Source organism: Ascidiella aspersa, chromosome 5 (assembly GCF_963924565.1).
Source record: "Ascidiella aspersa chromosome 5, kaAscAspe10.2, whole genome shotgun sequence".
Taxonomy (NCBI): Eukaryota; Metazoa; Chordata; class Ascidiacea; order Phlebobranchia; family Ascidiidae; genus Ascidiella; species Ascidiella aspersa.
In genome coordinates, this window is record NC_139451.1 from 30,905,319 (window position 1) to 30,916,657 (window position 11,339).

Sequence of the window (11,339 nt, forward strand, 5' to 3'; positions counted from 1 at the left end):
AACTATTGTGAAAAGTGCATTAATGGTGGATGAGCGGTTAATCGCAGTTTATTAGCAATTGTAAATCATTTTAGCCGACATGTATTATAATTTTATACTTTTACAGTTTGATCAAGGAAAAGTACTCAAAGTTGTTCTTTAGGAAAAGCGATTAGTGATTTTAGAAATGAGCTTGTGGAAAGTACATTGGGCTTGAATCAGTTGTTCATCAGCATTGTGAATCATTTTGCAGACACATATTATAATGTAATGCTTGTATCAACAGGTCGATAATATCGAAAAAAACAGAGGCAAAGCAACTAATTCAAAAAGACAGATTTAAATGTGTGCGTTCATTTTAGGTCATTGCGACTTCTCCGAATCACAGATGTACGTATGTGTACGAATCAAAATGACCTGACCTGTAAGTTTTCGTTAAGCATTTATGCCAAGACCTTGAGACGTTTTCAAACGTTGCACTAAGTATAACAAAAACGTTTCCAAATTATGTAATTTGAATAAACAGGACTAGGACTTGATTTTGTGTAAAAACCTGGAACTTAAACATCATCCTGAAAATTACCTGACCTGCAACGGAGATCGAGCGTAGTCCCTCATTTTTCAGTCAAATCATCAAACCATTTAGCCTCAGTGCGAGTGAGACATTTAAAACTCGTTTGTTGTACAAAATGACCCGATTGACCACAGCTACAGTGGCCGGCTTATTGACACTGACCGTAATTGGACATATGATGGTGAATATCTTCAACACGACGGTTGACCTGAAACAGAAAAGGACTGAATCCGTTGATTGCCCGCATTCTTCCCAGGCCATGCGTCTTTCCAAGGTAAACGCGTCGTCGGACGCGAAACAGCTGCAAAATGCGGACAAACAGTTACTGGTTTCTCAGAATCTGCAGCAAGTTTATGAAAAAAGTCAGCAGTCCGTTCCGCTCGAAACAGCAGGTCATCCTGGCCTCCAGCCATTTGACAATTCGCGTCCTCCTAAGTTCAACGTCGGCGGTGTCAAGTCGGCTCCCTTACTGGCCGTCGGGATCCCCACAGTGTTACGTCACAAACAGTCGTACTTGATTGACACCTTGAAGTCGCTTTTGACGCCGTTGACGCCCGCACAGCGTGAGAACAGCGCCTTTGTGGTTTATGCGGCCGAAAAGGATGAGAATGTGTTCCGCCAGGTGGCGTCCGAAGTTGAGCAGCACTTTGGCCAGGAATTACGGGGCGGGTTGCTTAAGGTAAGTGATTTTTTAAGGGGGGGCTTTAGAGCAGTGCTTCCAAACCAGTGGGTCGCAAGACTATTTCAGGTGGGTCGCGAAGCATAAATGTTACAGTTTTCTATTTTATCTGGAGATTATTACATTATCATTACGTAACATTTATGCAACAATGTAACAATTAGATCCAAGGCTCGGAACAGCCTGAAAACGAACACTCTTATTGCATGTGCGATTGTCTCAATTCAATTAAGCCTCGGCTTGATCTGATAATATCCAATATGCAAGTTCAAGTTTTGCATTAATAGTAAATTACATGTGTATACAATGTTTTTTTCTAATTAATTTGTTTTTTATTCGTTTGGTCATATCTCATTAAGGGTCGCACAATAAAACTTGCATTAAGTGGGTCGCGAACTAAAAAAGGTTGGGAAGCGCGTGTATTTAGAAATGTATTGTATTTAGAATGTATTTAAAATCGGGTAGGTGTATTTTGCCAACTGATTACGGATTTAGAGTTTCAGTCAAATACGTTTTTTTAAAGGATTAGGTTGCAATTTACAAAGAACTAATGTGAAACAGTACATCAGCTGCGCACAATTTCAAACAACTCCTATATACATTTTTTCAGGGACGAAGACATAACGTGTCTTTTCAAACTAAACACACAATTTGTACAGATTCAATATCCTATCATTACCAAAGCAGAATAAAGAGAATTTTTTTGGTATTTGAGTTTTGTTTTATGTAATTTCTTCCAAAATAGGTGATTTCGCCACCCGAAGAGCTCTTTCCCGACTGGCGCAGCAAAGTCCACGTTAATTTCGGCGACACATTCGAGAGATCGATGTGGCGATCCAAGCAGAACCTCGACGCTCAGTTCCTCATGTCCTACGTCATTGATGACGTCACACCCGACTACTTCCTGCTCATGGAGGATGACGTGCTTGCCAGCAAGAATTACATGACGGAAATACTTTCGGTGGGTGACAGTAAGTGTTGTAAACAAGTCATTTTAAAATGACTTAAGTCTCAGTCAAGTAATTTGTAAAATAACTTAAGTCAATTTTTTTGAATAAATGACAAGTCAAGTCCAAGTCCAAGTGTCTGAGCCGTGTTAATTCTTTACAGACTTTTTAGCAATAACTTCGTAGTTGTTTAATTTGGCGTTTAACTTGATTTTCGCCCGGACCCAACTGGATTCGGCGTACTCGAGCTATGACGTCATAATGACGTCACAACTTTATTTCGTATTTTGCGTATTTAGGAAAATGTGAGATTCGTTACAGTGTTGAAATCCTCTACGTGTCGTATGCCACAAGTTTTTTGACGCAAACCCTTACTAGGAAAGCGCAAGTAAAACAAAAAAACGCGATACACCTTAATAATGTAAAAAAGGGGATGTCGAATGTATCACACCTGTTGCAGAGCACTGACCTGAGGCCCTTAGAAAGGTGAGTATATCGTAAATGACAAATCGTTTATTTCCTAAGAAAAATACAAACATATACGTCTTGAACAATCATAATCTATAGCCCTCTAAAGTCGCTTTTTCCTGAAGTATTTTTGTATTTTGAAGCATAATGGTTGGAGGTTGTAGTAAGACGTCCATACAGAAGTGGGCTTCACTGGTTCACGCAAAGCAAAAAAAAAATTATAGGGGGTTTGTGTTAAAAAGATCAAGAATCCCTGTTCTAGACTAAAAAGAAACCCCCGCTTAACCCATTCTTTCGCGTTTTTTTCTTCTAGGCAATCCAGTCACCCGATGCCAATACAGGTTGGGTGTACCAGTCATTCACATCGGTGGGCGGTGCAGGCAAAGCGTTCCATGCCAAGTCCGCGCGGGAGTTCGAATCATTTCTTCGAATCTACTGGAATTTCAAACCGCTCGACTGGATTTTGTGGGATTACGCGCGCAATAAGGTAAAGGCACATTGCTTAACGCGAGGTTTGCTGTTTGTAAGGTTACACGTGTGCTAAAATGTTGTTCGGTTTGAAGGCCCGTTTACACTACAGCTGCGCTGAGCTGAGCAAAGCGTAATTTGCATTTAATTTATATTGTGGCGGGCGTTTCACGCTTTGCTAAACTCAAGCCCGTGCAGCTAGCTTAAAGTTACGCCTTGAAGTGATTTTCACGCTTTGCTCGACTGCTTTCAAAACCTCAAAGTGGTATTTCTTAGACCAGTGGTTCTCAACCACGGGTTCGCGGCGCCCTGGTGTGCCGTTTCTAATGCTCAAGGGTGCTGATTGATATTTAAGAATTTTTAGGAACCTGTTTTTTGCTCTTTTTTATTCCCAGGTTTGCGGATACGAGGGAAGTTTGTAAAAGTTTGAAAAACAGAAATTACATTGACCATATGGCGATAAAGAACGCAAGACCCAATTTTGGGTCGCGACCCATGGTTTGAAACACTGCTATAAACGTAGTAAGAATATCAAAGCCCAAACAGAAGTAGATCATTTTAAACATTTCGAATAACTTTTTTTTACGATTTAAACCTGTGAACCATTTCCAGGACAAATGCTTGTACGTTTTTTCTGCAAGAAACTTATTTCGATTCCCCTTTTTTTATTCCCAGGTTTGCGGATACGAGGAAAGTTCGCACGAATGCCGAGAAAAGTGGCGCAAGGTGGCGGTAGAGAACCCCCTTAATCTTTTTACGCACTTGGGAAAGTAAGTTAAATAAAATGCGATAAATTGTCTCTAAAAACATGTTTTTATTAAAAGGCGGTTACTAATTGTAGCATTTTATGTTGAAGACTTTTATTATTTGAAATTTGACCACAAAATAGCATTTACATTTTTTAGTAATTATTGGTTAGGTTCTGCCTTTTCAAAATCGGAGGTTCCCTAAGATTGATATTTTTTTTTAAATGTTCTGTGATTTAAAATGATAAATTTAAATGTCATTTAATTTGTAAAAATGCAAAAACACTTTCTGTTTAAAACCGCATAGTTGGGTGTCGTTTTTGCTATTTAAAACTTTTGGGCGACAGGTTTAGATTGCTACTGCATCATCGTTGTAATAAAAACTTGTCTGAGGGGTCGATTTAAAACAACCCTTGCATATTTGACTTTAACGTTGTTCGTTTTGCAGGGTCTCATCGAAAACCAACCACCTATTCACGCCAGTAGAGAAGGCTACAAAGATTCAAATCAACCTGGGAAACCTCACAAATAACCTGATAACTTAAAACAAATATCCTAACAAACTTCAAAAATAGCTTGAAAACTTCAAAAATAGGCTGGCAAACCTTACAAATATCCTAACAAACTTCAAAATAGCTTGTAAACTGCAACAATAGCCTGAAAAACTTTACAAATAGCCTTTCAAACTTCTGAATAGCTTAAACAAAATTCAAAAATATGCTGAAAAACTTCAACAAAAGCATCACAATGGCTTAGAAGCATTCACAAGATTTATATAGCCTTCGAATTTACTCTGCAAAACTTCAATTCGATTACTGGCCTACGGCCTGTTCATAACACTTCATCTTTATGTTCTTTAAAGAGATAATAATTGCAGAAACTGAAACTTGTTTTATTATCCACCTTGTTTATATCACAAGTTTAGCATTAATGATCTTAAAAGAGCAAGCGTTGGCGCCTTCGCGGGCGATTAAAGCGTCTGGAGCGACGAAAGCGACAAAAGCGGCAAAAGCGAAACCGCTCGTTTTGCTTCAATTAAGAACGGAAATCGAGCTATATAGGTGTCTTTGATCATAGTTGTTTTTAACAGCTCTTTTTGTTTGTTCGTTTTTTTTTGTTGAAGTTTTATTCACACAATCGCAGTTATTAGTGTTTTTTTTATTATGTTTTAGACCGCAATATTTTCAATATTTTATATAGCCGCGAATAGTGGTCTTTTTCTGATGACGTTTCCCCAACAATAAGTTGAATTGTGAACGCGTAACTTTGCGCCAAGCGCCATTACTCTTCTATTTTGCCTTCTAAAGAATGTCATGGCATTATTTTGTTAGTTTTTGACGCATTTATTTAAAACATGATCTTTAAAACAATGTTTTACGGTTGGACAAACGATTAAAAACATTCCATTTTTTTCTCATTTGTTTCTATTATTAAATTATAGCTTCAGCCTAAAAACTGTAACACACGATATATTGGAACACTATATACGGATCTGTTCATAAGTTTAATGGTGAAAATAACGGCCCAAATAGACATAAAAAGCGACATGCTTTATTATGTGATATCACTGATGATGGCATGAGCATTTGCCGAAACGTTTGCATAATAAAGCATGTCGCTTTCTATGTCTATTTGGGCCGTTATTTTCACCATTAAACACATTATATTGTATCCTGTTTTCCAAGTATATTTGTCCACCTTTATTCTTGCTTGTACGCCTTTTTACAATCAAGTTCATCTTGGAATTTTATTTTCCTAATGAAACTAGAAAAATGCACTTTTTCAGCTGTGAGCGTTTAACGTGTTTAACACGTATATCCTATAGTATATCTTTTAAACCTGGGCGGACCCAATGTAGTGAACTAGGCCATGTCTACAAAATCACAGTTTTGCCAACTTACTGTGTAGTGTAAATGCAAACAAACAATATTTTTTTTTCTATTGAAAATCCAATAGGCCCAAAGGTGCTATATGTAGAACACTGCACTATGTTTTTCAATGTGAACTAGCATTCCTCCAAATTAGACTCCTAATGCCATTATTTAGAGCATTTTGTTAAAATCTTTTTTATCTGCTTAAATCGTCGCTTATCCTTACATTTTAGCCGATCTTTGGGCACGAATTCAAGCGACAACAGCACGTGTTTTTAATATATTTTGGACGTAACATTATGACGTAACTTTAAGTTGCCAACCCTGAAAATTTTAATAGACCCTCTGTCCAATAATTTATTTTTTCGCCTTTTTATATTGAATTGCATTGTGTTGTTTTTCCTTTTTTTAACTCAAATCTTGTATAAAAATATAAACCAGTTTCTTAAAATTGCAAACGGTATAGTACACATTGTTGTATAAACATTTGCTATTTGAAATTCACAATTATAAAATATATCTGTTGATGGTTCATTAAAATCATAATATGTCTTCTATTGCAACATCTTATACTCTCTGATTATTGTGTAGTACAAACTTGCTTTGATAAAATCGTTTTCGGAGCAATTTTCGATCAATGCTCGTAAACGTTCTCTAGTCAAATTTGAGTGGCCGGTCAGTAATTTTTGGATATTTTTGGGGGTATATTCTACAAACCCCTGTGAGTGTAATTCCCGAAAATTTCTCTTTTCTTTAAACTGTAAAGCTAAAAACGTAGCAAAATCTATGATTATTTGGGTCTCGTTTTTATATATAATATCAGTAATGATTTTTTCGTTCTGCACCGTGGTATAAATTTTAGATAGTGCATTATTTCCACATGGAGAAACTCTCTTTGATCTTTCTTTTTCATTATTTTGTTTTTCGATGAATAAGTCATCGCGTGTTTTTCGATTAAAAATTTCGTAGTCGAGAATTGAAAAACTGGTCATTTATTCAGATATTTATTTGACAAGCTTATGCATTGCAAAAAAATAACCGTTTATTATACTTACAGCAGACAGATTCAAAGCCAAGATGTTAAACGAAAAAAGCATTAGTATTTTACAACAGAAAACTTTCTCTTCATTCAAACTTTTTAATATTACAAAAAAATTCTCGCATTTCCACGTTGCTCGTCCAATAACATTTAATTGACGTAAAAAAAAGTTATACGCAACAGAGATCGCGAATTAAAAAGTGTGTGCAATTCTGTTTTATCCTATTCTTCAGTGTTGCGAACAATTTTTACTTGAGTCAAAAAACAAACAGGCTTGCCGTTTGCGAATGTAGGTAAAATTTCGTCTAAACAGCACCGGCACCTCTTTAAATTAAGATGTACGACATGTTCAAAGGAATGTACATAGGTATTCTAGAACAGAAGACATTCCCCTTATTTATTTAGGTGGAATGGCTCTGGATATATTACTGTTGCGTCATATCTTATTTACTGCTTGACGGCCTGTCACTGACCGGATGCCGCACTCAAATTAAACGTTATTATTTGTTATCCAGTGTAGGCATGTGGCGCGAATGCCAACTCTAAACTCAAACTGTACTTGCTGTAACACAGCGGCTAGCGCGTACGCTAGCTCGCTTGCTCATAAAACGAATACAGTGCACCACACCACGCTCAAAATCAGACTGCCCGGGTTCTTTAGTTTCAACCACTGCTGAAACTAAGGAATTGCCCTTTAGCAATAAACCAAGGCGGAAAACAATTAGTGGTAATAAGTGAAAAACGCAAAAGTAGAAAGGCAACAGAACAAACCAAGTGAGGTGAAGTGAATTAACCAAAACAAGACAAAGTTAAATAAACCAAACAAAAATAAAATTTGGTATTGCATTACCAGACAAGCTATTATATTTACTGCTATTTTGACTTTGCCAAAGCCATCAGCTACGATACGAACTTCCGTATACAACCGGTTGTTTAGCAAGTTATTAATTGCCAACAAAGAGGTGTTGTGAGTTAAGCGTCAGTGTAATGCAAATTTCGTTTTGGAATGTGAGTTTTCAAACTTCTGGAAAAACACATATGATACGACGAAAACACACTTTTACTCATGTCAAAGAGTAAATGATTATTATTACCGAAACTCTTCATTCACCATCTCTTTTCAATATGTATATATTCTCAGGGTCATAGGTTTTGCCATTGGTTTTCTGGTTATTATGTTTTCATGTTTTACATTCAATAAAACTAATTTAGGCTCTAGAAAACAATAGGCAAGGGATAACTTAAGCTAATATTAGCATTTTGCCAACCAAATGCCAAACCCGTTCCCCTAGTGTGTTTACATTGGTTCGGCGGAGTCGCATATAATTCGCGTTAACTTTCGATGCGGAGGGGAAACCGACGATTAACGCGCGCGTTATCGATCGAAAACGAAGCGGCATATCGCGCATACTTCCTGCCAAATGTTTAGGACGTCCCTGATTTTGCGAGCACCGCAAACTAGCAGTGGATTTAACAGCATTTTAGTTTTCAAACAGGGCGTTGTCGGGTTTGCATTACGAAGTTCAGGTGTGTTGCAGTGCTAAACCCAAGTTTAGCTATAAACGATAATTGCGAGAAACCGTTTTAAAAGACGTTGAAATAAATCGGTATGATTGAAACTATAGCTTTAGAACTTTGACATGTAAAAAATCTGTAAACAGGCTCAGACAACTAGCTTGTGAAAATAAGATTAAGATTAAATTGAGAGCTTTTCAGTTTTCAAAATTAGAATTTAGCAAAACTATTTGAAATAGGATTTATCTTTAATCGCGATATTTTTAACACTACATAACAGTAGGAAGTTGTAAAGTGAATTAATATAAAGCCCAACTCCAACGCCGCTAAAACGTTATAACTGTATTTTATTCCGTTACCGATACTCAATATTTTGGGCAAAAATAGAAGAAAATATTAATTTAAATAAATAACCCAAATTGATGATTTACATTTGACGTCGCTAAACTTTTCAATGATAAAATGAAATTACTATATATTTTTAATTCGCTTTGCCTTCAAATAATCTATTTGTGGCGTTAAATGTTGCGCTTGCAACAAACGTGTTATAATAAAAATGACTCTGGACCTTTTGCTTACTAGTTTTCCCTAAGAGGCGATTGTCGCTATAAAGCAGTCTTTCTTAACCTGGGGTAAATTTACCCCAAGGGGTATTTTTTCTCGTTTTAGGAGGTAAATAAGCTATCAATCAAAATATCCAAGCACGCCAGTTGACAGGACAGAAAAATTGTGCCAGCTGTAAGTACCGGTGGCCTACTTTTCATATACTCGTGTAATTTGTTACGTTTTTTTAATGAATGGGCACAATTTTATATATTGGGGGTAACTCTGATATTCATTCTTATTAAAAAAAACATACTTAAAAGGTTAAGAGCCCCTGCTATGAAGTAACTGTTAACTTCTTCATCAACTAGTAATGATAATAATTTTCAGGCATTACACCGACATTTCTATTTGGTTCAGAAGCCTATTTATCGTCGATTTTATTGCACTGTAGTATATATTCTAGGTCTAGGACATTAACTTTAAAAGATGCCTAAAACAATTTCAGGAATGGAAAACGAGTTAATAAATTTAATCCGCATTTGAAGATCGTTTCATGTTATAAATGCATTTAATACATTTTGCAAAAAGCTTAGTATAATAAATAGTGGGCCAAAAGTAGGCTTGCAGGTATAAAAAGTAGGGCTTGGATCTAAAAGTAAATTTATTGTTTTGGGATTCTTCTCATACACCTTTACAACACCCCAAAATAAGAAATCGATTGTTGTCAGGTCAGGTGAACTGTAAGCCTACTTTTAACCCGCCATGTACATAGGCTTAACTCTTGTTTTTAATCATAATGTGCGGAATACTGCTGTTGTTACAAAGAATTAAAATACAATTGCAGTTTAAAAGCAAAGCTCTCATCTCTACATTCCTATCACAGATACTTAGCGATTAAATGGCCAAACATAACGAATAAACGAGAATGGCCAGACTGTTACTACTTTGGATTTCCGTTTTGCTCGCCTTATGTGCGATTCTCGGCGAAGGTAAGTGAGTTAAAGTTAAATAATTGCTCAATATATAAGCTATTGCTGCCAGGCATAATATCAAATTTGTAGAGCTCTTCTGGCAAATGTAATTTAATTTGCCAGAAGAGCTCTACAAATTTGTTAAATAATTGCTCAATTGAAAACTGGAAGAAATGTCAATCTTGTAAAATGTACTTTAGTGCTATACAGGGATATTATGGGGGCGCTGTTATTGAACCTACACAAGAAAGTTGTCGTTATACACTAAATCTAAAACTGTATGTCGCTAGTATTAGAGCTGTGGAGTTGAAAACAGCGGTTCTCAACTAGTGGGCCATGGAAACTTTTTAGATGGGCCACAGACCAATTTAAAAAAGCTAGTTTTATTGAAGAATTTAGTTTCATTTGTGTCATATGGAAAAAATATGGGAAATATGGGAGTGGGAGTGTCTACTTCTCCTTGGACATACCGACAATGCCCAATTTTACACAAAATAAAGGTTTAGGGAGGAATTGAGATGAAATGTAAATGAATGTAAATTTATTGTTCAGAAGCAAGTACCTCACTAATGCACGGTTGAATAAAAAATCTGTTATGATATATGCTCCGCTATTTTTTGTTCTACACCTTTTTTGTAGTTTGTTCTTTCATAAAAAATGATGGGGCCACAGAATTTTTGTACAACGAAAATGGCCCACGAAAGAAAAAAGAAGTATCTCCTTTTTATAGGTGGACGCGTTCGACCAATGAGAGGCGCCGATCCACCATCACGTGGTGCACCTCCACCAATGAGACGTCCTAAACCACAGGGAGGTCCACCACAAGGAGGTCCACCTCAAGGAGGTCCTAAACCACAAGGAGGTCCGCCCCATAGAGGTCCCAAACCACAAGGAGGTCCACCACAAGGAGGTCCACCACAGGGAGGTCCACCCCATAGAGGTCCCAAACCACAAGGAGGTCCACCACAAGGAGGTCCGCCCCATAGAGGTCCCAAACCACAAGGAGGTCCACCACAAGGAGGTCCACCACAGGGAGGTCCACCCCATAGAGGTCCCAAACCACAAGGAGGTCCACCACAAGGACCTCCACCAGTGAGACGTCCTAAACCACAAGGAGGTCCTAGACCACAGGGGGGTCCACCACAGGGAGGTCCACCTCAAGGAGGTCCACGACAAGGAGGTCCACCCCATAGAGGTCCCAAACCTCAAGGAGGTCCACCACAAGGAGGTCCACCTCGGAGAATGTCAGGAGTACATCATATTCCATCTTCAGCAGGTAAGAACAAAGTTCAGTGGTTTTAAACTTTGTGCAGAAATCTTCCTACTTCCGTACGCGTCCGTTCCCGTTTACGTACGTACGTGTTTTCACCTTTGGAAATCACTTTGTGTTCGTAGACGCCCGTCTAAACTCCTCACGTGTCCGTTTACGTACATACGCATTCTTAACTTCGTAGATCATTACTAAACACATGAAACACGTAATCTTTTCTTTATGTGATTGCTCATGTTTTTAGTATTTTAATACTCTTAAAATTC

General features: G+C 37.4%; 1 protein-coding gene across 1 annotated transcript; it reads left to right on the forward strand.

The window, feature by feature from the left end:
- The first annotated feature begins 512 nt into the window (after positions 1–512).
- LOC146146317 (alpha-1,3-mannosyl-glycoprotein 4-beta-N-acetylglucosaminyltransferase B-like) lies at positions 513–4,671 on the forward strand. The gene is made up of 5 exons (XM_083390058.1): positions 513–1,232; positions 1,978–2,193; positions 2,961–3,134; positions 3,791–3,885; positions 4,310–4,671. Exons 1-5 carry the CDS (start codon positions 669–671, stop codon positions 4,404–4,406), a joined length of 1,146 nt encoding a protein of 381 aa, XP_083246184.1. The 5' UTR covers positions 513–668; the 3' UTR covers positions 4,407–4,671.
- Positions 4,672–11,339: the final 6,668 nt, after the last annotated feature.